Source organism: Pseudonaja textilis, chromosome 11 (genome assembly GCF_049901715.1).
Source record: "Pseudonaja textilis isolate UNSWEBS1 chromosome 11, rPseTex1.2, whole genome shotgun sequence".
Taxonomy (NCBI): domain Eukaryota; kingdom Metazoa; phylum Chordata; class Lepidosauria; order Squamata; family Elapidae; genus Pseudonaja; species Pseudonaja textilis.
In genome coordinates, this window is record NC_142000.1 from 3,914,131 (window position 1) to 3,941,493 (window position 27,363).

Genomic DNA, 27,363 nt, shown 5'->3' on the forward strand with positions numbered 1-27,363 from the left:
GGAGATCCCATCCTGGACCTCTCTTTGCTTTCCCAGCACATATGTACAAGACCATGGAACCGGAGACCGAGCGCACGATGGAATTCTACAACGAGACACGGGTGGACGGCCTTCAGAAACGCACAGAAACTTCCCAAGAGATGGCAGAGTATTTTGAAGGCCGCTTAGATTTTCTTAGCTACCGTCATGCCGAGTTTGGCAAAAGAATCAAGAAACTTACCAAGAAGATGGCTACCACTGAAAGCAATGCCCGGCCAATTTTGGTAAGAACAGCTCATTGGTTGATGTCCCCTAGTCCTTCAGAGACAAGACTTAGGAAGTAGGAAGCCCCCAGTAGGAACCTTTTGAGAAGGGGTCTTTTGAGGAGGGGTATTGTGGTCATAGATGTCCAGTTCCATCTAAGTGGGTTTCCGTGGATATGCAAGTTTCTTCTAAGCAGACTTAATCCACAATAGAGATGGTTACTCTGAACAGTAGCATCTTACCTTCTCCTGTTGAAGATACACCTGTTGGGAGAAATATCCATCTCATTCAGTTCCAAGCTAGGAGGAAGACACTGGAAACATGGAGGCGGATTGGAAAAATGGTTTAATGGGAGGTCTTCAAGAAAAGACAAACATTTCTCTGAGATGGTATGAGGGCTTCTGCCTTGGGCAGGGGGGTGGACTAGATCAGAAGACCTCCAAGGTCCCTTCCAACCCTATGATTCAAGGACTTTATGATTGCACAGAAATTAGTCACTGACAAAACCATGATCTGCCTGCAATTTGGCAGATTGAATCTCACCAGGCTCAAGGTTGACTCAGCCTTCCATCCTTCCGAGGTGGTAAAATGAGGACCCAGATTATTAGGGGACAAGAGGCTGGCTCTGTAAACCATTTAGAGAGGGCTGTAAAGCACTGGGAAGCAGTATATAAGTCCAAGTGTTATTGCCCATCCATCCATGAATGATATCCAATGGTTAGAATGCAGTACTGCGGGCTGACTCTGCTCACTGCCAGGAGTTCAATCCTGACCACCTCAAGGTTGATTCAGCCCTTCATCCTTCCAAGGTGGGTAAAATGAGGACCCAGATTGTTGAGGGCAATATGCTGACTCTGTAAACCGCTTAGAGAGGGCTGTAAAGCACTGTGAAGCGGTATGTAAGTCCAAGGGCTATTGCTATTGCTATCTGTCTCTATGTCTGTCAGGACTCCAGCATCCGCCCCCATTTAAATCACGAGTCTCTGGCCACATTGCTCAGAGTTTAAATAAGATTTATTAGGAGTGAACATGCTGGTGCTACCTGGGTGTAGCCGACTCTGAGGCACATCATTCATTTCACCCTTGACCCTGGTCTTCCCCCACCCCCTGGGTGTATATTCTCCAATGGGACACATCCATAGCCAAGAGTAATCAGTCATGCTCTCCAGTAATAATCTTGCATGCCAGAAACTTCGGCCACCTAGCAATTATTTATGAAAGCATGTAAAGAATGCACTACTTCCACCACTCCCTTTCTGCTGGCAGCTCTAAAAGGCCAGAGAAAACTTTTTTGAGCTGTCTGTCTGTCTGTCTGTCTGTTTCTCTCTCTCTCTCTCATCTATCTCTCATCTATTTATCTATATCTATCTATCTATCTATCTATCTATCTCTCATCTATTTATCTATATCTATCTATCTATGCATCCACCCACCCATCCATCTGTCCATCTCTATTCATCTCTATCTCTATCTAAGAGCCATGGTGTCATAGTGGTTAAGAAAGCAGTATTGCAGGCTGACTTTGCCCACTGCCAGGAGTTCGATCCTGACCAGTTCAAGTGTTGACTCAGCCTCCCACCCTTCTGAGGTGGGTAAAATGAGGACCCAGATTGTTGGGGCCAATATACTAACTCTGTAAAACTGCTTAGAGAGGGCTGTAAAGCACTGTAAAGCGGTATATAAGTCTAAGTGCTAGTGCTATCTCCTATTTTCATGAAGACTCATATACTGACAATAAAGTTGAATTATTGATGTGCCCCCAAAGGCCAGCATAGCTACGTAACTCTCTAGGACCCATCCCAGCTGACTCATGGTAAATATTGGTGGCTTAACACTACCTTGCCCTCTTCCATTTTCATGCTTTCCAGAAAATCACCGAGAGGTTCCACAGGAACCCAAGCAAACCAGCCGATGAAGATGTGGCCGAACGCGTTTTTTTGATCTCAGAAGATAAGATCATTCTGACTTACCACTGCAAGGAGAATTACATCACCCCTTCCAAGAGGGAGTTTAATAAGCATACCGATGTGGACAGCAAGGGAAATAAGATTATCATGAGCCGAGATATGTGCATCAGTTATCAGGTGAATTAAGCATATGGTATTTGCGCGGCTCATGGTGGATGCAAGCTGGCACGATGGGCGGGATTTAAAGGAATGGTTGCAAGACGTAACTAAAGGTAGTCCTTGATGTACGACCACAGTGAGACAGAAGTTTAAATTGTTAAGTGAGACATTTGTTAAGTGAATTTAATCAATCACCTGTTTTGAGGTTCTGGAGCAGATAAATATAGATAGACCACAATTTACGATTCATAAGACGTTTCTTCCCTTGAGCACCGCCATGCTAGATGTTTCCTGTTTAAGGAAACTAAGTAAAGCAGATGTTAGCCTTTGTGTATCTAGTGGTTAATTTCTCAGTTTGGCCATGGCTGAGGAAGTATCGAAAGGTCAAAGCAAAATCTGGGTTTTCCCCTGTACAGGGGTATCTCATACTTGGCATTCCAGGTAGACCTCGGCTTACAACAATTCATTTAGTGGACCATTCAAAGTTATAACAGTGCTGAAAAAAAGTGTCTTATGACTATTCTTCACAGTTACAACTATTACAGCATCTCCATGGTGAAGAACGGTTGCAGGAACTGGGCCTGGCTAGTCTAGGGAAGAGAAGGACCAGGGGAGACAGGAGAGGGTTCTTCCAATATTTGAGGAGCTGCCACAGAGAGGAGGAGGTTATTCTCCAAGGCACTTGAAGGCCAGACAAGGAATAATGGATGGAAACTGATCAAGGAGAGATTCAACCTGGAAATAAGGAGGAATTTTCTGACAGCGGGAATAATCAACCTATAAAAAAGATGTTGAGACTCTAGAAAAAGTACAAAGAAGAACAACTAGGATGATTAGGGGACCGGAGGCTAAAACATACAATGAATGGTTGCAGGAACTCAGCATGGATAGTCTAGGGAAGAGAAGGGCCAGGGGAGACAGGAGAGCATCCTTCCAATATTTGAGGGGCTGCCCCAGAGAGGAGGAGGAAGGGGTCAAGCTATTTTCCAAAGCACCTGAAGGCCAGACAAGAAATAATAATGGATGGAAACTGAACAAGGAGAGATTCAACCTGGAAATAAGGAGGAATTTTCTGACAGTGAGAACAATCAACCGATAGAACAGAAGTTGCCTTCGGAAGTTGTAGGAGCTTCATCACTGGAGGCTTTCAAGAAGAGACTGGACAGCCATCTGTCAGAAATGGTAGAGTTTCCTACTTGGGTGGGGGTTGGACTAGATGCCCTACAAGGTCCCTTCCAACTCTTAATCTGTTACAGTCACATAATAAAAATCCAGATGCTTGGCAACTGACTCTTCTTTCCCACATGAAGCGGTATACAGGATAAGTGCTATCTCTATTGTCCTTCTTTCCTTCCTTTTTTCCTCCCTTCCTCCCTTCTTCCCTTCTTCTCTCCCTCCCTTCCATCCATCCATCCTTTGCAGTGGTTAGAATGCAGTATTGCAGGCTGACTCTGCTGACTTCCAGCAGTTCAGTCCTGACTGGCTCCAGGTTGACTCAGTCTTCCATCCTTCCGAGGTGGGTAAAATGAGGACCCAGATTGTTGGGGGCAAGAGGCTGACTCTGTAAACCGCTTAGAGAGGGCTATTAAGCACTGTGAAGCGGTTTATAAGTCTAAGGGCTATTGCTATTTACCTACCTTCCTTCCTTCCTTTCTTCCTTCCTTCCTTCCTTCCTTCCTTCCTTCCTTCCTTCCTTCCTTCCTTCCTTCCTTCCTTCCTTCCTTCCTTCTTTCTTTCTTTCTTTCTTTCTTTCTTTCTTTCTTTTCTTCCTTCCTTCTTTCCTTCCTTCTTTCCTTCCTTCCTTCCTTTTGGTTAGAATGCAGAATTGCAAGCAAACTCTGCCCACAGTCAGGAATTCGACTCTGACTCTGTAAACTGCTTAGAGAGGGCTGTGAAGCAATATGTAAGTGATAATGCTATTCTTTCCCACATGAAGTGGTATATAAGTCTATGGGCTATTGCTATACAGTTTGGTTTAATCTTAAGGCATCAGGCTAAAAATGCGGGCCATGACTTTTAGACCTAATTGAGTGGACGGGGAAAAATGTAGAACATACATTTTATGATCAAATGGAAATATATTTTTCAAAAACACAGGTGCACAGAAAGGGGGAAAAAAAAACAACGGTCCAGCAATCTCAGGAGCACTGAGTAAATTGTTCTCCCCATCGGCAATTGCCTGACTTGTTTCTGAATCTTCTTTGAATCTACTTTGCACGATCTACTTTAGGGTTCATAAATCTGCTTTCGTGCCCGTTTGTTCTCAGGCAGGGCCTGTGGAGAAAGAAAAGAAACTCTTCCATCTCTATGAAATGCTGATGCAGCTGATTGAAGACGAGAAACGTTCCCGCCATCTAGTGTGGGAATCTGAGATCGAGGTACTGGTGGGGGAGATTTTTTTTTTTTAATTGCTGGTGGGTGGCGTACAGAGCACTGCCTTCTGGTAAGTCTCCCTGTGGTTGAATGCAACCTCACCCACTTTCCCTGACTCCCCTGTGTTTGCACACACATAAATAGAGAGGTAGTTGCTCATGCTTTTCTCTTGATTCCCTTTGGGTGTGAGTTCCTGTTTCCCCAAGAAGGAGACTGCCATCCTGAACTTCTGATCATTCATTTTTTTCCAAACATATGCCTTCCCCATCCTCTAATCCTAGGTGCCTTTGGAGATTCTCAGTCACCCAGGCCATGCTTGTCCCGAAGGTGCTTTTTTCACGAGGCAATTTGACTTTCTGGTTTTTCTGGGAAGACGTTTCGCTTCTCATCCAAGAAACTTCTTCAGCTCTGACTGAATGGTGTGAAATGGAAGGATTTACATTCCTTGTAGACAGCTGGTTGTTTGCGTCTGAAAGCTCAAAGACAAAACCTGTGGTCCCGGTGATCGACCCAGATTCAGGGTGGGATTCTACCAGTTTGCACCTATTCGCTAGAACCGGTTGTTAACATTCTAAGCAGTTCGGAGAACCGGTTGTTATAAGAAATTACTGGACTAATCCTGTAAAGAAAGCAGGAAGGAAACATTCTGGTGTTGCTTACAGAAACTGCCTCCCCATTAACCTTTATTACATTCTTGGCAGGACTAGACTTCCTGTCTCAGGAACTTCTCTGGAGGGGAAAACTGTAGTCTTTCCACAGAAATATTCAAATCCAGCTTTGCTTTTGCTGTAACCTGCTCACTTGAATTTAGTAAAAAGTTAACCTTTCACTTCAATCATGGAGTCAAGGATCTCTCTTTCTTAAGTCCCTAGCTGGGTCAGCCTGACAAACTAGTTTTCCTGCACCTGCAGAAGTTGAATGAGATGGTCTTTGAGGTGCTTTCCATGGTCAATTGTCTATCTCCATCCTACCAAAGGTCCTGGAGCTTCTGAGGATTCGAGGAGAGGAAGAAGCTGCTAGCAAGTTGAGTGTCTCCATTTATGACACGGAAAGAAATGAGAAGAGTAAAGAACATCGTGAAACCATAGTAAGCTGTGGGGGGGTTTGGATCAACCTATACAATATTTTTTAGCCTTGGAAATTATCAAAACTATAGAGGGAATTAGGGATTGAAATATGGGAATTCTTGGCATCTTAATTGTCATCCCAATGTTCATGAGAAGGTCAGGAGAACTATGGCACAGGCAACATTTGTGTGTCCAAGAGCAATAAATATCTCCCAAAGTTCTGGATGATATTCTGGACAAAGTCACAAAGACATTGCAGGAGGAATCAGAGTGAAAAACCTGAATTCACCAATTTTTCTGGTGGTTTTTAAGAGGAAAATGTGAGGAAGAGTCCTTTGAAAGGCAAATCTTCTTCCCTCATTAACCCATTAGAATTAAGTTTTACACCTGGCCCCATGGATGATTTTTAGGGCTATGGTTGTCAAATTCTCACAGCACAATTTCTGAGTATTTTCAAAACACCCTTAATCGTATAAGTTAAAAGCAGACAAACTAGTTAACAATTAGTAAAAAAAAAAAAAGAAAGCCAATAAAAAGAAAAAAAATGGCTGCCAAAAATCTGGCTGTCTTACTGCAAATATCAGGGTGCTTCCCTGTTTTGAATGTTCAATATTTCAGGAATCCTTCTTCTCTTTCCCAAGTGCCTTAAATGTGCAATATTTTCTGCGCCCTGCATAGACTCAACTCCTGAACAGCTTTGTGCATCTGGGATGCAAGGACGAGACCAGCAGAATCTGTGGTGGTTTTGAGTTTCTTTGTTCCTGTAGAGTAGAGGAAGGAAATGGTGGCTTTTTTTTTAATGACTTGTGGACTTCAACTTCCAGAATTCCTAAGCCAGCGTTAGAAAGAGAGTAGGGAAAATGATCTTGATGGAGATACATAGGACCTGTTACCTAGTCAAAAGGAACTGAAGGGTTTTTTTTGTCTAAACGACAACAAGAAGAAGGGGCCAAGACAAAGACTTCCCTAAAATGCTGAACTATTTTTGTCCAGGTATAAAGTATCTTGCCTCAGGCAGAAAGTTGGACTAGAACAGTGGTTCTCAACTTTTTCGTTGTCAAGGAGCCCCTTTGAATCCCTTTTGTGGCAGCAGATCCTTGAGATTTAAATCATCACGTTTCTTCAAACCTTTGCGGCCCCCCTGTAATGATGTGGCGGCCCTTCATAGGTCCATGAACCACAGGTTGAGAACCACTGGACTAGAAGACCTCCAAGGTCCTTTCCAGCATGAGGATTCTATGTTTGATGATTCTATAAGAAGGAAAAGAAGGTGTACCCCAATCGGCCTTGCAAGGGTCTGTGATTATAAGGTTCCCCTTGCACATGTGCGCTGGTCGTTTCCGGCTCTAGGGGGCGGTGATCATCTCTGTGACAAAGCTGAAGAGCCAGCACTGTCTGAAGACATCTCCATGATCATGTGACCGGCATGACTAAACACCAAAGATGCATGGAACACGGTTACCTTTCCCCAAAGGGGTCCCTATTTTTCTACTTGCATTTTTTACATGCTTTTGAACTGCTGGGTTGGCAGAAGCTGGGACAAGGAACGGGAGCTCACTCCATTACGTGGTGCTAGGGATTCAAACTACCGAACTGCAGACCTTTCTGATCAACAAGCTCAGCGTCTTAGAGACTGAGACACCGCGTCCCTTATTCTGTGATTATATCCAGTCTTAGTAAAATCAGTTTTAGCCTTTCTCTGGGACTGATTTCATGGTGGGGGGGTCTACCCCATCCAGCTCCCCATCAAGGATGTTGGTCTGTCCCCTTTCTCTCCAGGAGCGCCTACAGCAAGAGGAGCGCCAGCGCCAAGTGGAGCAGGAGCTGGATTACCTGGCGCCCTTCCTCATTCAAGTGGGAGGCCTTGAAAAGATGACCAAGTGGCTCGCTTTGCGCCTGAAAGAAGACTGCCTGAACGATTTCAAGCATCGTCTCGTGGACAAGGCCAACCTCATCCAAGCACGGTTTGAGAAGGTACCTGGGGGGGTGGGGTGTATCATTGGACCTTGGACTCTCCATGGCCCAAACCAACAGCGCCCCTGTTTGGCCTCCTGGGCCTCAGGGAAGCCTACTGGGTGAAGCGGTAAGACAGCAAGGGGGATCCTGGCACAGCTGATCATTGGAACAGCTGATTGTCGGGAGGGGAAAAAAAAGAAACACCTTGGTGACTGGGCAGAGAAGAACGCAGTCACCGATGTTGGGTATGCGTGCGATGTTGCGCGTGCACAATAAGGAATGACTGGGTGGGGAGAGGCGGGACAGGTGGAGAGGGGCAGGGCCAGCCAGGGGCATGATTTGCCGGTTCTCCAAACAGCGCAGAATCTTAACAACCGGTTCTATAGAACCAGTCTGAACCGATAGAATCCCACCCCTGGCCTCTCTGCCTCCTGAGTCTCAGCTGATCAGCTGGGTCTCCTTTTGTTGTCCTGTACAGGAGAACGGAGCTGAAAAGTAGGTTAGTGGGGTGGGGAGGGAATGGGATCTTTCAGTAACCTTCCCCTGCCACGCCCACCAAGCCACACCAGCCAAGCCCTGCCGTGCCCACCAAGCCATGCCCACAGAACCGGTAGTAAAAAAATTTGAATCTCACCACTGTACAACTCTCAGAAATTCAGAAATCGCATGGTGAGGAATCAGAAAACCTCAGGAGATCTCTTACCCTTGAACCTAACCAAAAACCGACTATATAATAAAATTCTATTTATTTATTTAATAATATTCAATATTTATTGAAGCTAAAGGTAGAGAAATATATACTTGATTTCCCAGGAAGTGGACTTGAATGAACCCAAAGTAATGATAAATTGCATGGAAGGGAGGGATAAATTCCAAAAGGGGGAAAAAAAGGTTCGGAAAACCAATCCTTAAAGAGAGATTGATGCGTATAGCCTTGAATAAAGTTAATTTGCCAGCTGATCGTTGGGAGGAAAAAAAAAGGAAATACCTTAAGGAGTGACCGGGTGAGGGAGAATGCAGTCAGCGATGTTGTGTATGCACAATAAGGACTGACTGGGCGGTGGGGGGAAGGGCAGACGGGCGGACGGAGAGGAATGGGGCCAGCCGGGGGCACGATTTGCTGATTCTCCGAACTGGGCAGAATCATAACATCCGGTTCTATAGAACTGGTCCGAACTGGTAGAATCCCACCCCTGCACCTGACCCATCCCAAGACCCTCACCTGACATGACCCTCCCACCCCAAGACCTACTGAACACACCACCCCTTATAAGCAGAAGAACACTGATACGGATATTCCCTAAATTCCACTGAAGATGTTACCTAACTCTGGCAACCAATCCACAAGCTCGGAGAACAAACCTCCACTCTCTCTCACACACACACACACACTGTGTTCACTCATATTGCCAGCGTTCCAGAAAAACCAACTCCAACCCCAAAACTCCGCGACGGCATTTTCTCACAGTTCCATTTTGTTTGAGTTGTTAAACTGGCACCTCTGGGACAACCGGAATCTGAGAGTTCCGGGTTTCCCCTCAATAATTAAAAGTCAAAGACCCATCCCCCGCACCCCTCAGTCCGTCACATGGCCCAATCACCCTCCGTTCCAACTTGAGACATTCCTCTGATCCCTCCTCAACCAGGAGTGCAGGATGACATGACCTTGACGGAGAAGGAGAATGCTATTATGTCTAACTACATCCACTCTAGGAAATCCCCCCCCTTCTCCCAATTTCCCAGGCACAGGAATGTGGCAGCACGGAAGCTTCTGGTGCTAATATGGCTTCCAAGGCTGTAATTTATATTAGCCCAGGCCACAGTGGGGCTGGCCTGTTCTGTGTTGGCCTACTGTGGAACCCAGTCATTGTCTGAATACTATCTGAACCAGAGCAGTCCATGAAACTGCAATATGGTTTATTTGCAAGGCTTGGCTTTGCCCGTTGCATGCTTACCTCCTTTGTCTTTCCTTCATGGAGAAGATTGGCCTACATGTGAACCCAGCCATCTCTCTCTCTCTCTCTCTTGCAAAGGAAACTCAAGAACTCCAGAAGAAGCAGCAGTGGTACCAGCAGAACCAACTCAACATGACCTTAGAGGATGAAGACGCCTATCTGAACTACTGCTCAGAGGCCATGTTCCGCATCCGCATTTTGGAGCTCCGACTCAGCAGGTATTGTGTGAATGGGACAATGTAGGGACAAAAGTAAAATTCTGGATCTTTGAAACATGCAGTTCCTCTCTACCCTTGTTGCTTTTTTTTAGAGAGACCACACTAGACTAGACTAAAGTGGATCAAATGTAACTAGATTAATCCTTTGCCAACTCTAGTACATTTAGTGCGAAGAATAGCACCACATTTTCACTAAAAAGAAGTCTGCAATAAGGACATCCGTTTAGTTCAGTGTTTCTTAATCTAGGCAACTTTGAAGATGTGTGGACTTCAAATCCCAGAATTCCCTAGCTAGCCATGCTGACTGGGGAATTCTGGGAATTGAAGTCCACATATGTTCAAAACAATAAGGTTGAGAAACACTGATCTAGTTTCACAGAATCATACAGCCAGAAGGATTGTTGAAGGTCCTCTAGATCAAAGGAAAGGCTAAGTCAGTATTCTTCGACCTTGACCACTTGAAGATGTGTGTCAGGTTTCCAAGTAATGAAATCCATGTTAAAAGAAAAATAACAAAGTCCATCTTCAAAAAGATTTCTTTTATTTAGGAAAGTATCAAATTGGCAAAGTCCATGATAATTCCAGATCTGACCCAACCCGGAATTACCCCACAATATTAGAAGTTAGAAACATCCCCCAAAAGTCACATTCTCCAATAGAAGTAATACAACGTTGCTTGATGTCATAAATCTCCACCTCAAGGGGCCCTAAGCATGGACAGCTTGTTTCCCACGGGAAGAAGAATCACCCAGCCAAAATAACTCCCTCTATCTCCACTCCTCCCCGCTTACGAATGTATCAAGCCCGAAACCCTTCCCCCCATTACTGCCACAGAGAAAATAAGAAAAAAAATATATTTATACTAAGACAAACTAAAATGGCTACACTTATGTCAAATTCGGGCTTGACAATGTGTGGATTTCAACTCCCAGAATTGCACATGGTCCACATATCTTCAAGACCTCAAGGTTGAGAAACACTGATCTAGTTTCACAGAATCAAAGGAAAGTCTAAGTCAGTGTTCTTCGACCTTGACCGTTTGAAGATGTGTGGATTTCAACTCCCAGAATTGCACACGGTCATACGTAGAAGTGGGCTGGGAACATCTGGGACATACAAAACATTTCCCCTTATCCCAGGCTGTGCTCACACAACCTGCTAGACTAGACTAAAATGGCATTGGGTAACTGATAACTTAGCCTATGGATGGTTTCAGATCATGTGAGTCAAGCCACCTTATTAAGTATAATAAGATTTTATTTTATTTTAGATGTGTGTGGTTGCTCATCTTAAACACAACTTTGGGTGGCTCACAACACTAATAAAAAAAACCATAAACCACCAACAATAATTTGGTTTGATTCTTAATCGTATTGTACTGATCTTTACCCCAAGTCTGCATTTACCAAGAAATGAATTAGTCTGTTTTTTGTTTAGCTACCGAGATATTTGACCATCACATCTACTGCATGTCTAATATTTAAGATTTTCTTAAAGAATAAACCCAATCAATTTGCTGATTTGTTCCCTGGAGGACTATTTTAGAAAAAAGGTCTATTTAAGGATAGAAATAATGATATTGACAACAATGGGTACTTTGTACATAGTACATAGCTAGACGCTATGCTTATGATTTGTAAACCATTAGATAAAAAACCCAGTCAGCATAAGTGGTAACATACAATTAGTGGAATTGGGACAGTAATTGCTTGTCTTTCTTCACCAGGCATAAAGAGAGAGCACCGCTGAAATATATAGCATTAGAAGAGAAACTTTCCAAAGATCCTCGTCTCTCTGAATATCTCAAATTTTATGTTTAATTTTTCTGTGACTCATTTTGGGGAAGTGCTCCTCAAAGGCCAGGTGAAGTTAATGAAACTTCCGAGCAGCTTTGAAGAACATTTTATTTTTCTCAGGCCACTTTCTTCCTCCCCACAAACTTTTGCAACTTTCTGGTTAAGAAAGCATCAAGGAAAAGAAACTTTAATTCTTTGAATCTCTCAATGGAGCAATACTTTAAAAACCTCTGGGTTTTGATAGCTAAATATATGGGTGAAAGATAATAAGACTCTCTTTTTCTTCTTCTTCTTCTTCTTCTTCTTCTTCTTCTTCTTCTTCTTCTTCTTCTTCTTCTTCTTCTTCTTCTTCTTCTTCTCCTCCTCCTCCTCCTCCTCCTCCTCCTCCTCCTCCTCCTCCTCCTCCTCCTCCTCCTCCTCTTCTTCTTCTTCTTCTTCTTCTTCTTCTTCTTCTTCTTCTTCTTCTTCTTCTTCTTCTTCCTCTTCCTCTTCTCCTCCTCCTCCTCCTCCTCCTCCTCCTCCTCCTCCTCCTCCTCCTCCTCCTCCTCCTCTTCTTCTTCTTCTTCTTCTTCTTCTTCTTCTTCTTCTTCTTCTTCTTCTTCCTCTTCCTCTTCCTCTTCCTCCTCCACCTCCTCTTCCTCCTGCTCCATATTTTGTTGCATGTTCCGTGCTAAATTGTTGTGCTTCCTACTCACAATGACAGGAAGGCATGTCGTCTGTATTCAATGGGATCAGAGGGTACTTTGACTATCAGATGTCTAAATTCTTCCCTTCTCTAATTTCATCATTAAAGCTTTCCAAATTTCTTGTGTCTATGCCGTTTTAAATGATTTCATGTGATTGTACATCAATACATCGAATATCAAATTTAAATCCAACGTTATCTCCTACCTTTAGAACATAAGAGAACTCACTGTCTGAATTCTGGGAGTTTTCCTCTTGCTACTAGTTACTGCTAGTTCTCCGCAAACTGCTGTAGTGTCACCGAAGCAGGATAGAACAAACTCATGAGCATCCTGAAAGCCTCCTAAGTGTGCAGGCTAAAAAGAGCACTGCAGTTTGGTCAGCTCAACTGGAGAAAGCAGAAGGGAAAGGGTTGCAGGAAAGATTAGAGAAGTGTGGTTGCTGGTAAACTTAATCTACAATTAAGTCCACAAAGAATGTAGTAAACATCTGTGATGCCATAGGAACCTCAGGAGATTCTCGGGAGGCAAAGGCCTGCATAGGTAGTCAGAATCAGAATAGGAGAAAGGGGCCTTGGAGGTCTTCTAGTCCATCCCCCTGATCAAGCAGAAGACCCTATACCATTTTAGATCAGTGACTGTCCAGTCTCTTCTTAAAAACCTCCAGTGATGAAGCATTCACAATTTCTGGTGGCAAGCTGTCCCACTGGTTAATTGTCCTCACTGTCAGGAAATTCCTCCTTAATTGCAGGTTGCTTCTCTCCTTGGTTAGTTTCCATCCATTGTTTCTTGTCCTGCCCTCAGGTGCTTTGAAAAATAGATTGACTCCCTCTTCTTTGTGGCAGCCCCTCAAATATTGGAATACCACTATCATGTCCTTTCTAGTCCTTTTTTTTCTCTAATAGCCTTACCCAATTCCTGCAAGCATTTTTTTGCATGTTTTAGTCTCCAGGCCTTTAATCATCTTAGTTGCTCTTCTCTTTTTCCAGTTTCAACATCCTTTTTGTAATGTGGTGACCAAAACTGGGTGCAGTATTCCAGGTGTGGCCTTACTAAGTGGTACTAATACTTCACGTGACCTTGATTCTATGCCTCTCTTTATACAACCAAGGATCATATTACCTTTCTGGGCTGCTGCTGCACACCGCTGGCTCATATTTCAGGGGTCATCCACCAGGACTCCAAGGTTCCTCTCACAGATACTGTCTTACAGTCATTTGTTTGGCAACTGTTTGAAATTGCAAAAAGTTACTTACAGCCAATCCCTGCTCTTATGATCGTCACGAGCACCTTCACGCTCATGTGATCAGAATTCAGGCACTTGGCAACTGACATGGATTTCAATGCTTACACCAGGGGTCCCCAAACTTATGTCAACACCCTTGTGAAAATTACTGCAAATTAGCTCCCCTCATACAATTTTTCAGGTGTGAGAATCCACATTTTTGGCCACGCTACCACTAACACAGTGAGATGGACGATCTGTCAACAATCCAACGGAGTATCTCCAATTGTCCCCTCTCTACCCCCAACTCCAAAACTGTTATTAATGTAAATTCCCCTTCCCTACCAATTAGGAAAATGTAACTTCCTTTTCATCATCTGCTGCACTCAGTTCTCCTGCAGAGGTGAGAAGAACGAGAAGAGGACATTGAAATGAAAAAGAGAAGGACGCGTGTCGGAAAAAAAAGACTGGGTTCTTTGCCAACAGTTGCTCTAAGCCTCCCTTCCTGCTCCCTTCAACCATGCAAACAGATCATTTCCAAGGGGATGCATCCCTTGAGAGAATTTCTAGTAGAAATGGATCAAGTCTGGGAAATGTTCAGTTGCCGTATTGTTACAGTTGAATGATGGCCCTGAGAGGTTGGCTGCAGAAATTCAGATGACCACTAGATGGAGACAAACTTTCTTGCCTTTTTCTTTTCTTGGTCTTTCCTGCCACCTTGTGTTCTTCTGCAATTTTGCACATCTGAGAGCCCCATTCAAGTGTAGAGGCTTGCAAGGATTTTCGCTTGTCAGCATCAGATGCAATAAGAATATTGCCTAGATAATAAAAAAAAGAGAGACCCTTTCACTCCAGTGGAGAAGGTTGTGTCCCAGTCTACCTTCCAGGTGCTGAAGCAAAGATGCTTCTCCATAAGAGATGATCCTTTCAAAAGAAGGCTCTCCTCTGGAAGGCATTGTGTCTAGATACGCCATGATGGTTTCCGTTTAGAAGACAGGGTTGTGTACCGCTACTGAAAGGGGAGGCAAGACTGCAATTCTTCCATTCATGGATAACAAGTGAAGACTTGTCAAGGCAATTGGCTTTGAAAGGAACCATCCCTTTCATGGTAGGACATATCTCAGGAACTTCTGAAGACGACTCATCTCCAAATACCTCCTCCTGTCCCCTTCTCTCAGTGAAGGCCTGCAGGCTGGGTCCCTCTATCTCTGTGTTCAGGCCGTTTTGTGCCCAATCTCACTTCTGCATACACAACTTCGGTGTCTGGTTGAGCTTCCCTTTTGTGGAATCTGATGGCAGCATATGTCACATCGCTCATTCGCTTGGTCAAAGTGTGCTATTAAGAAAGACAGGGACAGAAGAAGAAGGGTGGTTTTTAATTATGATATGAAAATCAGCAGATTCTCTGAACAGGAACTAAAAAAAAACCCGTCATGTGTTCTGAGACACCACAAAGAAACTGGCTCTCACAGACCATTTCTCAGAAACAGACATTACAAGAATGGTCCACATCATGTAGGTCATCTAATTCAACCCCCCCGCCCCCGCTGCCCAAGCAGGAGACCCTACACCATTTCTGACAGGTGGCAGTCCAGTCTCTTCTTGGAAGCTTCAAGGGATGAAGCTCCCACAACTTCTGAAGGCAATTTCTGTTCCACGGGTAGATTGCTCTCACTGTCAGAAAATTCCTCTTTATTTACAAATTGAATCTCTCCTTGCTCAGTTTCCACCCATTATTCCTTGTCTGGCCTCCAGGTGCTTTGGAGAATAGCTTGACCCCTTCCTCTCTCTGTGGCAGCCCCTCAGATACTGGAAGACTGCTCTCCTGTCTCCCCTGGTCCTTCTCATCCCTAGACTAGCCAGGCCCAGTTCCTGCAACCGTTCTTCATATGTTTTAGCCTCCAGTCCCCTAATCATCTTCTCTGCACTCTTTCTAGAGTCTCAACATCTTTTTTATAATAAATTAATCCCCCTTTGGGATTTATGCAATGAATGATAAACCACCCAAATACCCAGGATTGAAGCAAGAAATTACTATGATTGCACTCCTCCCTTAATTCACTTCCAAATCCTACACAAAATTAAAGAAAATTAAGCTCTACACATTGCATGAAGGCAGCCATTATTACGAACATAGAGAGAGGTTTGCAAGCATATACAGGTTGTCTTTAACTTTCAAACATTCATTTAGTGACTGCTTGAAATGGCAACAGCACTAAAAAAAGTGATTGATATCCCCTTTTCACACTTATAACTGTTGCAGCATCCCCATAGTCATGCGATCAAAATTCAAGTATTTGGTGTGCATTTATAACAACTGTAATGTCTTGGGGTCATGTCATCACTATCTGCAACTTCCCAGTCAACTTCCAACAAGTAAAGTCAATGAAGGAAGCCGGATTCACTAAATGACCACATCATTCACTTAACAACTGCAGGAATTAACTTAACAACTGGCAACCACTTACAAACTGTGGCAAAACGTTTGTAGGGTTGATGCTGACTCAAGGGTCTCGTCTCCATTTCAAAGCCCTTAAGCCAGTGCTGTCTGAAGACATTTCCACAGTCATGTGGCCAGCATGACATCATGGGTGTTTTCTGCCCACTGAATTGGTACCTATTTATCTACTTGTATTTGCATGCTTTCGAACTGCTAGGAGCCATGGTGGCTCAGTGGTTAGAATACAGTACTGCAAGTTACTTCTGCTGACCACTGGCTGCAGTTTGGCAGTTCAATTCCAGCTCAAGGTTGACTCAGCCTTCTGTCCTTCCAAGGTCAGTAAAACGAGGACCCAGATGGTTCGGGGCAAGATGCTGACTCTGTAAACCACTGGAAAGCACTGTGAAGCATATATAAGTCTGTGCTATTGCCTTTCTATCTATCCATCCATCCATCCATCCATCCATCCATCCATGATGAGCAATGCCTAAAATGCAGTATTGCAGACTGACTCTGTCCACTGCCAGGAATTCAATCCTGACCAACTCAAGGTTGACTCAGCCTTCCATTCTTCTGAGGTGGGTAAAAGGAGGACCCAGATGGTTGGAAACCATAGGTTGACTCTATAAACTGCTTAGAAAGGGCTGTAAAAAACACTGTGAAAAGATATATAAGTCTAAGTGCTATTGCTATTGTTAGGTGGGCAGGAGCTAGGCAAAGACAGGTGCTTACTCCGTCATGCAACACCGAGCCATCGTATTACCCAGCCAGGAAGAAATGTACTTGTGAGATTCTGTCAACGTAACTTTACTACGAGGATAGCGCTATTGCTGCTGGGTGTGCTTCTTGTCTGGATTACCTCGCAGGGCTGACAATCAATCATTAGTTGCATAATATTCACCCTGCTCCTGATGCCCCAACATGTGACGAGAGGTCAGTGTTCTTTTAGAGTTGCAAATGTATGCAAATATTGTATGGAAATTGTGCTTTCTGTGAGACTGGAATGGGGGGATTTCCCAGAAAACGATAGAAGCTCTGAGGGGGAAAACTATTAATAGTACAAAAGGCGAACTACCAGAGATTCGTTTTGAATCTTTTTTGACGGCTAATTGAGAGTGTGACAATGAATAAAAATAGTGACTGAAAAGAATATGCAGTACTTTGGCTTCTGAAAGACACAAATCTTTTTCAAGAACAGGCCCGATTCGGATGCTTAAGACTTTGTTCATACAAAGTCACAATTCAGTGATTTTAACTTTTAAATGGGAAAAAAATAGCCGTTTTAGGTGTGGATGGAAAGAGATGTTGTTATGAAAGGAAACAATAGAAAATTGCAACAGGAAATTAAAAGTGGTTTTTGAGAATAACCTCAATTGGATAGTTCTAGTCTAGTGAAAAGAAAGACTAGGGATGACATGACAGCAGTCTTCCAATATCTCAGGGGCTGCCACAAAGAAGAGTCAACTTATTCTCCAAAGCTCCGGAGGGCAAGAAACAATGGATGGAAAATTATCAAGGAGAGAAGCTACTGGAATTAAGGAAAACTTTCTAACAGTGAGAACAATTAACCAGTGGAATGGCTGGACTTCAGAAGTTGTGGGTGCTCCAACACTGGAGGTTTTAAGAAAAGTCTAGACAGCCATTTGTCTGAAATGATATAGGGTCTCGTGGTTGAGCAGGGGGCTGGACTAGAAGACCTCCAAGGTCCCTTCCCACCTCTCTTATTCTGTTCCATTCTTAATAAAGACATAAAAGTAAGAACTGTTCAGGGTACAAACCAAGCATCTGTAAGATGACATTTCATACAACGTAATAATCGGTTTTAAAAGAAAAGGTAAGAGAAAATACAAACGATTTTGGATAAGTTGAAAAAAAAGGAAGGATTATTCGAAACCGTCCAGAAAAGACAACTCTTAGTCACCAGATCTGACTATTACAGCAGTAACTGACTATACTAACACTGAGGTGGAAATAAAGCTGAACTCTGCAAAACAAGGACATTTTGAATCTGTAAATAAATTGGGGAAATGATGGGCACATGCCTCACAAAAAGAGAATGAAAATGAAGCGACCATACTAACCGACAAGAAAATGCTGTAATGACAGATAATGCAAATGTGCAAAAAGAGTTTCATCGATACTGTACTTTATATACAGGTCAAGAAATACTTCTAGAGGAATATTTACATAAACAGAATTTCCCGACAATCATAGAGAACCAAGGCAAGCGTTGAATGGACCTATAAAAATAAAGAAGCTATTAAAAAGACTAAAACAGGAATGGCATCTGCTCCAGAAGTCGTTCAGTCTTACTATCAATGCCTTGAGGATGAACATTTACAATCTTTAAAATGGGTAATATTTTACACAATGGAAAGATTCTGGATACTAGAAAGAAGCTCCCTTCTTTCCCCTGCCATACATGGGATTGGCGGTGGGATTCAATTTTTTTTTACTACCAGTTCTGTGGGCATGGCTTGGTGGGCATGACAGGGGAAGGCTACTGTAAAAGCTTGCCTTTCTTATCAACTGTCTTCCCAGCTGCAGCTAATGAAGGGAATCAAGGCCCTTTCCTCCCCGGTAAGCCATGCAACTCATATTGCTCTCTTCTCCATTCCTCCCTGCGTGCCTTAGGAGGAAGAGCGGGTGGGCCTGGGTCTTCCTCTGAACTCTCTCTCCCTTTTTCTGCCTCTCCCCCTGCTCTGCCCAGCCGGACTTTGCCCTTCTCCAGCCCCCCCCCCCCTCACAGCAAAAACAGCCACATTCCCATTTCCTGTCAGCTGTCCGGCTTCCTCCTCGGATTCAGACTCTGACAGGGGCATGACACTATCCATCTCAACAAGATCTTGTGAGAAGGTCACAAAAGGCCATCACATGACACCCCCCTGGACACTGCAACCGTCATAAATATGAGTCAGTTGCCAAGTGGCTGAATTTTGATCACATGACCTCAAGTTGCTGCAATGGAGATAAGGGTGAAAAAAGTGGCCAGAAATCACTTTTGTCCCTGCTGTTGTAACTTCAAACAGTCACACTGAATGGTTGTAAGTCAAGAATTACCTGTATTGCGATTAAACATTCAAGAAACATTATTTTTAAAACCCAAAAGTATTTAAACACCCAGTAAATGCCAAGTACAGGAATGGAAAGACCTTCGTGTGATTCCATGATGAAGCCGTCCTTTGATTTACCTTTTGGGCTTCTTTGGCTACCGTAGGCTCAGCCTCCAAAGGGTTTTCTGAAGCTCCTACAAGGGTGAAATAAAGAGGAACATGAAACATTATTCCTCAACCACATTCAAGAATTGTCATGAAGGAGTCAACAGATTTTCAGAGTTGGATGGGACCTTGTAGGTCATCTAGTCCAACCCCCCACCCAAGCAGGAGACCCTATACCATTTCTGACAGATGGCAGTCCAGTCTCTTCTTGAAAGCTTCCAGTGATGAAGCTCCCACAACTTCTGAAGGCAGCTTCTGATCCATCAGTTGATTGTTCCCACTGTCAGAAAATATTTCCTTAATTCTAAGTTGAACCTCTCTTTGATCAGTTTCCATCCATTATTCCTTGTCTGGCGCTTCAGGTGCTTTGTCCATAAATGAACATGAATGAATGAGGGTGGCCATTACTGTTTAAATCCCTCCCTGGACCTCTTCCTTTTAAGAAGTTCATACCTCACCGAGCTTCAGAAGGAATTTTAAGATTTTTTTTTTAATTGAGCAAGCAATCATACCTCTCTCATGAGCCCATGAGAAGTTCTCTGACATTTTACTCTTATGTATATGTTTTCGGCAGCACAAACCGGAGGTCTCTTGGAAAAGGAAGATATCACAACCTTCCTTTAATGACCTCATAATCCCTTGCAGGGTGGAGTCTGGACAACTGAACGGAGCTAGCAGAGTGGTTTACTGGCCGGATGCCCTTCCTGTCACCAATGTGGAGGTTTGTTCAGCTGATATATTCTCATCGCGCCCAGAGAGAGAAATATCTACCTCTACCTAAGATCGAACTCACAGCCTTCTGATTGTGAGGCGAGAGCTCGATTTCTAGACCACGGCACCACTCTTGGTCAAGGAAGATGTCCAGGTTAGCCAGCACTGGCCTAAGGCTTTCTTTCTCAGATTTTGAAATGGAGCCACACCCGACAGCCTCCTTCTGAGAATGAAACGTCTGAAAGGACAGCTGTGGAAGAAGGCCTCACCTTTGTTTTTCCTCTTGGATCTCCACACCAGGACTCCCAGGAGCAGCAAGAAGAGGAGGGTGCCCACAGCTACTCCAACCCCCACAGGGATTCCAATTCCACTCCCGATATCTTGGGCGGGTGGGCCCGGTTGCCTGCCGTCACCATCGATGTTGGTGGTCTGCGACGGCTTCCCACGTCCTGCTTAAAGCAAGCAACACGACGTGAGCTGGTAAGAGTGGACAGCCTCCGAAGAGAAGCTCTTATCGACAGGCCGTCCTCGGCTTACGGCCCGATGTTTCTCTTGCTAACCAGCAGGAGCGGATTTCCTCCCGTTTAATGACCTTCCTTGCCACAGTTGTTAAGCGAATCACCGCAGTTGTCAGGGATATGGTTGTTTAAGGGAATTCGGCTTCCTCGTTGACTTTGTTTGCCGAAGGTTGCCAAAGGGGATCCCTGGGATACTGCAACCGTCATAAACGCGAGTCAGCGGCCAAACACCCGAGTTTTGATCACGTGACTACGAGGATGCAGCAACGGTCTTAAGGGTGAAAATGGTCATCGGTTGCTTTTTTCAATGCCGTTGTAACTTTGAGAGGTCACTAAATGACCTGTCCTAAGTTGAGGGCTACCTGTACTCCTCACTCAAGAGATACTCTTAGAATTGCAAACTCAACATCCTGGGAGTGGGGGAAAGGGAGAAAAACTATGAAACCCTCAGGGAAGACCTCAGCTCCCAAACACCATCCCACCTCTTAGGCTAATACTGTTGCTCAAGTCGTTGGCACAACAACATCACAACACATGTAATGTCACTGTGACTTCTACTCCCCTACCTGCTTGGGTTTCCATGCCAATGTTCTTTGTGAGAGGCAGATTTGTAGCCTCTCTTAGACTTAGACTTATTGTATATACCGCTTCGTAGTGCTTTACATCTCTCTCTCTCTAAGCAGTTTACAGAGTCAGCCTATTTGTCCCCTAACAATCCTCATTTTACCGATCTTGGAAGGATGGAAGACTGAGTTAACCTTGAGCTGGTCAGGATCGAACTCCTGGCTCTGAGCAGAGTCAACCTGTAATACTGCATTATAACAGGAAGGAAGGAAGGAAGGAAGGAAGGAAGGAAGGAAGGAAGGAAGGAAGATAGCAATAACACTTAGGCTTACATATCACTTTACCGTGCTTTCCAGCCCTCTCTAAGAGGTTTACAGAGTCAGCTTCTTACCCCCAACAATCTGGCTCCTCATTTTAGATGGAAGGCTGAGCCAACCCGAGCCTGGGGAGGTTTGAACTGCCAAATTGCAGGCAGCTGGCAGTCAGCAGAAGTAGCCTGCAGTACTGCACTCTAACCACTGCACCACCGTAGCTCCTAACAGCAATATCAGATATATTAGAGGTATTTAGGGAGAAATCAATAATCAATCTGGAGATAAATCAATGCAACCAGGTTCATTAAGCTCCAGTCTGATTGGTTTAGGCTACCTAAACATCTCCTGGTTGAAGTCATGGCACAGTCAACAATTTCTAGAAGAACCTACAGTGAGTTGGGTTCACCAGGGATGCTAAGCCACAAACTGTGGTTCATTCCCATAGGAAGGGGAGAAAATTGTTCTATTTACCAAGGATTGTCACCCTAGTTCCATTCCCCTGGCCATATCTATCAACTTCACAGGTATAGTTTCCAGAGTCCTCCTGCTTGATGTTCCTCAAAAACAGAGACGCTCGGTCTTTCAGAACACCAGCTCCATGTGTCATTAAGCTCTTCTGTCCATCAGAGGCAACCTTATACCATGAAACACGACGGAGGTGTTTGGTTTCCTTCCCCTGGACTCTACAGTCCATGGTGAGATTGTCCCCTTCTGTTGTCTGGATGTAAGGGGGTGACTGGATCACCAATAGATTTTCAGCTGCGTGGGGGAAAAAGGACAACAATTTCAGCAACCTTGGTGTGCTACTCAGTCAATGGCCAAAGAAAGCCTAAGGAGAAGGTTTGGGTTGATATGAGCTGTATTTGTGAGACACCTCTATCTGCAGATTTGAGTTGGACATGCTGGGACACAAGAGGGCCTACATGAAATGATTAGCTCAAAACTACCTCCTGAAATCCGTGGCCAAGTGGATCATTTTCCACCACTTAGCTATGATAGCGTTTAGGACTTCTACGAGAGATCTGATGAAGCTTCCAAGGAGGTGGGGTAACACTCTATCATATATGACTGAAGCTGTGAGTTATCATCCCTACATTTCTGGTTTGCTCAAGATTGTTCACAGAAATTTACTCTTTGATCTACTACGTCTACCATTTTCCCCCTCCCTAAGTCTTTTGAGTGGCTAATCTCAACTCTACCACTGTCTCCTGGAGGACCCAGGGTGGGCTAACTGAATCATGAAAACAGAGAAGTGAAATTAGACTGCAAATCTTTCTTGCAGAACTCTTGGTTTCCTATAATTTTTTTCTTCTTTTTGCATTTCCTGGTCTCCATGAGAAAACATAACCATTCAGCAGAAACTCTTCCCCATCATGTTCAGTAAATTGCTCTCTCTCTGTGTTTCCTGCTTCTAGTTTCAGATTTGACATTTCTACCGGTAGCTATGAGGTGATCGGATTGTACACCTGCTCTTTAAATATGCACAAAAATATAATTGCATTTGCTGGCCATTATTTTGAGTGTCCTGTTAGCCACTCAAGGTCATTCTGGCAAGAGGGTGGCCATATATATTGATGGCAACACTGATCTAATCGACTATCCACACATAACCCCATGCCCACATTCCAGGCCAAGGATCTTCAAATTTGGCAAGTTTAAGACTTGTGGACTTCAACTCCCAGAATTCCTGGGCTGACATGACTGGAGGAGGAATTCTGGGAGTTGAAGTCTACAAGTCTTAAAGCTGTCAAATTTGAAGACCCCTGTTCCAGGCAGAGTACCAAATAGATTTATTTATATTTATTTGTTTTGTTTCTTCATTAACATGTCCTCGTGTTTAAGGGGAACAGGCTGAGAGTTAAGCCCTGGGACACCCCAAAATGTAGCTGAGAGATACGCCTCTCCTAAAACATATGAAGAACCATTGCGGGAACTGGTCTAGTCTAATGAGAAGAAAGATTAGGGGTGACATGATAGCAGTGTAACAATATTTGAGGGGCTGCCACAAAGAAGAGGAGTGGGGGGGTGTCAAGCTATTTTCCAAAGCAGCAGAGGGCAAGACAAGAAACCATGGATGGAAACTAATCAAGGAGAGAAGCAACCTGGAATTAAGGACGAAACTTCCTAACAGGGAGGACAATGAACCAGTGGAACAGCTTGCCACCAGAAATCATGGGCGCTTCATTGCTGGAGTTTTTAAAAAGAGATTTAACAGCCACTTGTCTCAAATTGTATAGGGTCTCCTTGTTTGAGCAGGGGGCTGGACTAGAAGACCTCCAAGGTCCCTTCTGTTATTATTATTATTATTAAATCTGTTATTTGTGTTATTCCATCAATGTCAACTGGAACCTGTCCAGAGGAAGGAGGGAAACCAGAGCACGACTGTTTCTCCCACGCTCAACTGCCAGAGTCTGTTCAGAAATGGAACTGAAAGCTTTTGAAGGATCACCAAGAGGAAGGATGGATCCACTGACCCTACCCACTTCCACCGGAAATCATTTGCAAAGACGACTTGTGCTGTTTTGAGCCTGGGCCTGAAACCCAACTTGAAGGGATCACATCATCTGCTTCCCGTACTCTTCTCTGAACTTGATGCACAATCACTTTGTCAATAACTTTTTCCCAAGAAGGCAACGATGAAAAATGTCCTTGAATGGTGAGGTTTAATAATGACTTTTGGAGGAAAGGCGCAAACCACAATCTACTCTCTCACCAATGCCAGAACTCAACCACAACTCACCTCTTGGGAAGCTTTAGCCCACCAGGAGAGTACGATGTGATGAGAGAAGAGAGAAGAGTTAGGATAAAAGGTGAGATATAAAGGTAAGGCAAGACAAGCATGAGGAGACACTCTGGTGCCAAATTTTCAGCAGTCTGATCCCAGGTAACAATCTCAGAAATGGGCCTGGTTCTGGAGTTCAAATTTGCTGTCCTACAGAATAAAGTCAGGAAAAATCTGGTAGATCTAACTCAGATCACGAAAGCTGGTACCTTTTAATAAAATTTGCCTGTTGGAAAAAGTGCTACCAGATTCCTGATTTTGGGCCATTGTGGATTAACATAGCTCTCCTCCTACAATGTTGATGGCATGAAAGCCAGGTCTTTATTGTTGTTTCTGATAACTTCTCAAGAACAGCTGGTCATTTGCATCCTTTTAAGAGGGTGAGTAGTCCTCCTGGTTCCTGTAAAAAATCCTCTAAAAGGATGCAAATGACCAGCTGTCTGCAAGGAATATAAATCCTTTTTCAACCCCACTATCCTGTCCTGTTTTTAAATTTTGAAAACTAAATAAAATTTAATGATTGTTAATTGTTAAAAAAAATGTATGATTCAGTGGGCAAGGAATTTTGGATATAAGGTGATGCTTGAACAATGGGAAACTATGTGGACAAAGGGTTTAAAATTTACACTAAACTATCATTTAAAAGAACATTTTTATAAGATGATGCATCGCTGGTATTTAACCCCAGATAAGTTATCTAAGATGCATAAAGATATTTCAAAATGAATGTTGTTAGTGTAAAAGCAAAGAAGGGACTTTTTTTATCATTTCTGGTGGACATGTGATAAAGCAAATAAATTTTGCAGTCAGATTCATAGTTTAATACAGAAAATTCTTAAAATGAAGATCAAGATGAAACCAGAAACTTTTCTTTCGGGTTTAATGGAAAAAGACTTGGAGAAAAAAAACTGGAACTTTGATCTCATGTGTGTTGACAGCAGCAAGACCCGTGTCCAAAAATGGAAGGACACTTCGATTCCCATGAAGTGGGAACTCTGCATGGCTGCAGAAGCTGATGGATTTGGCAGAAATGGCTAAATTGACCATTTTGAGTAAAGAAAAGAATATAAGTACTACTTTTGAGACTTTGTGCTCAAGGTGCGGGGAAAATAAAACTTTGATTTGGGGTTTTACCAATTAGTTTGATAGATGCTTATAGAAATGACTAGTTTATATTACTATGAAAAGGCAAAAAGTTTGATGCTAATGCTTTATTTTACTGCAACAGAGGGAGTTGGAATGCTTTCCTCCCCCTTTTTCCCAGCCCTTCCTCACCTCTCTTCCCCCTCTATCCTCCCACTGCCTTTCTATTTACTTTTGTATTTTGGAGTCCCAGGGGACTCCAATCTTGGCAACTTTATGACTTGTGGACAGAATTCCACAGCCAGCAAAGCTGGGAGTTGAAGTCCACAAGTCATAAAGTTGCCAAGGTTGGAGACCCCTGTCTTATCTCATAATCTAATAAAATGTTTTACAATTTTTTTTAAAAAGGAAAGAAAATTCCTGCCACTTACCAGCGATCTGAACACGTGTTCCATTTCCTGATCCTGTTCGATTTCCGATCCTGATTACACAGACGTAGTTTCCCGAATCCTTGACATCTACATTCAGTAGTTTAAGAATCGCTTTCTGTTTCAATTTCTCACAGTGTTTTAGGTTTGTGTACTCCTGGTTGTCTTTGTACCACGTCACTTCCATCAAACTGACATCGGCAACTCTGCTAAAACTGCAGGTAATGGAGACATTTGCCCCTACTTTTCTGTTGGCGTATTGTGGAGTCTGATCCACTGTTATGTTGGGCTTTTCTACAACAATAAGAACAACAACAAAATCATAATTTGCATCCATATTTTAGCCCTGCTTTGTGTTGAAGCAAAGAAAATAGAATGGTGTAAAATATCAAGAGAAGAGTCATGTGTGTTGGGGCCAGCTAATGGAGCTGGCAGCAGAGTTGGACAGTAGTGAGGAGGTTGGGGAGGCCGTTCCTGGAGGCTGAGGAAGGCTCGGACGAGGGCTCTGCATCAGAGGCAGGGATGGGGCCAGGGCAGGCTGACAGTCATCAACTGCCTTCGGACTCAGACAGCAGTGAGGCGGGGGTGTTTCTAGAATCAGTTGAGCAGCCTGCGCATGCGCAGAACTGCCAAAAGGAAGGCACAATTCAGAATGTAGGAGTAAGGCCACAGGTGGACAATGAATGGTGCCTCCCATCAGGACTAAAAGAGAAGCAATGGGGGGGGGGGCTTTTGCAGGAAACAACTCGCTTGTTCGGTTGTCCATTCATTCCAGCCTCGTGAGGATTTGTCTGTATAACTCAGCTCTTCCCTGCCAGGAGTGCAGTGGTGGTATTCGACTGGTTTGGCCCAGTTCTCGTGAGCCAGTAGGAGCAAAGAACAGCAGAGAGTGAACCAGTTCTCTCTGCTACTCTGCTGTTGGGCCCACCTGCCCGCCCCGGGCTTCTGGACTCACTTTTATCTGCTGAATTTGAAGCGCAGATGCTTTGTGCAACACAGAATGGTGCTGCGCGGCAGCTGCTGAAGCGACCGGCATCATGCAGGCTTGCAGGAGGCGAGTTAGAATGCCTCTGTGCCTGCGCAAAGTGTGCCTTTGGTGTGCACGTGCACGCAAACTGCCACACCCACCGAACCGGTGGCAACAATATTTGAATCCCACCACTGCAGCATTGTGTGTGGAACTATTTACTGGGCAGCATTTCAGGATTGATAAAGGTCTGAACTGATTAGTCTACCTTCACAAGACTGTGTGCCAAACCTTTGGCTGAATGTGAATGAAATAAATTCACATGAATGTAATAAAAGAGGTTTTTGCCAGGACTCAGAATTGACTTAGTGCTTTTGGGAGAGACCTAGGACAGAACAATATACTTTACAATTGTAACCTCAAACACATGTACACACACACACACACACACACACACACACACACTGCTGCAACAGATAATTGATGGACTCATTAAGAACGTTTTATTGGCTGGAAAAATCGGTCTGCTAAATTTGGTAACAGATTTCAAAGTACAGGCAGTCCTCATCTTACAACCGTTCACTTAGTGACCGTTTGAAGTTACAATGGCACAGGCATTGTAGGACTTAGGACCATTTTTCACACTTATGACCATTGCAGCATCCGCTTGGTCACGTGATCTACATTCGCATACTTGGCAACTGACTCACATTTATGACGGTCGAAGGGTCCCAGCGGCACGAGATCCCCTTTTGA

The 27,363-nt window shown here is 43.9% G+C and overlaps 2 protein-coding genes across 6 annotated transcripts in view; one reads left to right on the plus strand and one right to left on the minus strand.

Annotated features, from left to right (window-relative positions):
- Positions 1-11,741, plus strand: part of DRC7 (dynein regulatory complex subunit 7) — a 36,539-nt gene extending 24,798 nt beyond the window's left edge. For both annotated transcript variants that reach the window (XM_087940434.1, XM_087940435.1), the window contains 7 exons: positions 37-263; positions 2,112-2,327; positions 4,577-4,687; positions 5,659-5,769; positions 7,529-7,723; positions 9,739-9,878; positions 11,605-11,741. In XM_087940434.1, coding sequence (XP_087796560.1) covers positions 37-263; positions 2,112-2,327; positions 4,577-4,687; positions 5,659-5,769; positions 7,529-7,723; positions 9,739-9,878; positions 11,605-11,698 — 1,094 coding nt within the window. In that variant the 3' untranslated portion in view covers positions 11,699-11,741. The remainder of the gene's footprint in view (positions 1-36; positions 264-2,111; positions 2,328-4,576; positions 4,688-5,658; positions 5,770-7,528; positions 7,724-9,738; positions 9,879-11,604) is intronic.
- LOC113445334 (contactin-3-like) overlaps positions 1-27,363 on the minus strand; it is a 42,568-nt gene that overhangs the window by 5,117 nt on the left and 10,088 nt on the right. Inside the window, exons 3-7 of one of the 4 annotated variants that reach the window (XR_015744931.1) lie at positions 25,644-25,934; positions 21,819-22,106; positions 20,221-20,400; positions 19,214-19,269; positions 13,019-14,918 (exon numbers count right to left, since the gene is read on the minus strand). Coding sequence is in view for 3 of the 4 variants with exons in the window: in XM_087940445.1 (XP_087796571.1) it covers positions 14,757-14,918; positions 19,214-19,269; positions 20,221-20,400; positions 21,819-22,106; positions 25,644-25,934 (977 nt within the window). In the remaining variant the exon portion in view is untranslated. Of the gene's footprint in view, positions 1-10,402; positions 14,919-19,213; positions 19,270-20,220; positions 20,404-21,818; positions 22,107-25,643; positions 25,935-27,363 lie in introns of those variants that run through there. The other 3 variants (XM_087940445.1, XM_087940447.1, XM_087940446.1) reach the window with 3 other exon arrangements.